Genomic DNA, 1047 nt, shown 5'->3' with positions numbered 1-1047 from the left:
CATCAACGACGAGACGATAAGCACGATCTACATTATCCTCAGTCAAGGGCTCGGCAACGTCGTCTGCGGCCGCTTTCGGTACCGCAAACGCAGGAGAGATCCAGACTTGACGATGATCGACCGCCGCGCGTGATAGGCGAGTGATGATCCCGCTCTTCTCGAGGTTCTTGACCATGAGCTCCATGGCCTGCATCTCGCGCTTACGACACACATATGGCCGCTTGGGACAGGGTCGCACAGCACCAGGTTTTAGCTGGACAGTGACCTTGGGGAACGACCATCCCTTAAGGCGTTCGTCCACCTTACTCCTAGTGGGCAACTTGAGCCGTGTATCGGTGAGAACGCTGGAGATGCTCCCGCCGCTATAAGGTGACAAGGACCAAGTTGAACCCAGTGCTCCGCAATAGAGTGTATCATCCGTAGTATGCAAGGTGGCCTCCAAACGCTTGAGGGTCTCCATCCCCAAAATTATAGTGGACCTGCCCAGTTTCATATTGAGCCCGTCGGCAACATTGAGCTGCAAGTTAAAGGAGAGGTCATGGCCTGCCTTATCCTTGACAACTATCGGAACCCGAGCCTGTCCTATCACGCAGATGGAGCCTAGCGACCCAGCCGATTCGAGCTTTTTGAGCCCCCTAGCTGGTGTCACTTTGAAGCCCATAATGCTCGCCGACGAGGATGATATTAATGTCAGATCCGAACCAGAGTCGACCAGCAGTTCTACTGGTAGAATTCGGCCGGATGAACCGGTAGCAGAAGCCTTGATGACGCGTAGGCCTTCATGAGCAGAGTCAACGGAGCGTGCCATGAACGTCGATTGGACGGCCTTTAGGACGGTCTCTTGCCCGTCCCCTTGCCCTTTCGATGCCTTGGCTGCTGCAGCTTCAGCTTGGCGCTGACGATACCAGTCCGGAACCAAGTGAGCGTTCGCAGGGTTCTTCCAGCAGCGCGCGTCGTCGTGCTTATTCGCCCCTCTGTACCTTCGAGTAGCACAGTAGGAGCATCCAGATTTGCCATCCTTCGAGTTACCTCCACCAGCCGCATTGT

The 1047-nt window shown here is 55.4% G+C and overlaps 1 protein-coding gene across 1 annotated transcript; it reads right to left on the bottom strand.

The window, feature by feature from the left end:
* Positions 1 to 82: 82 nt before the first annotated feature.
* Pmar_PMAR001453 (hypothetical protein) lies at positions 83 to 808 on the bottom strand (the record flags this gene model as incomplete). The annotated part of the gene is made up of 1 exon (XM_002764448.1): positions 83 to 808. A coding segment is annotated over one exon (726 nt), but the record flags the coding sequence as incomplete, so codon positions are not given.
* Between the last annotated feature and the right edge of the window lie 239 nt (positions 809 to 1047).

Source organism: Perkinsus marinus (assembly GCF_000006405.1).
Source record: "Perkinsus marinus ATCC 50983 genomic scaffold scf_1104296977230, whole genome shotgun sequence".
Taxonomy (NCBI): domain Eukaryota; phylum Perkinsozoa; order Perkinsida; family Perkinsidae; genus Perkinsus; species Perkinsus marinus.
The sequence above is the reverse complement of the archived record's forward strand: the minus strand, read 5'-3'. Positions and strand labels throughout refer to the sequence as shown.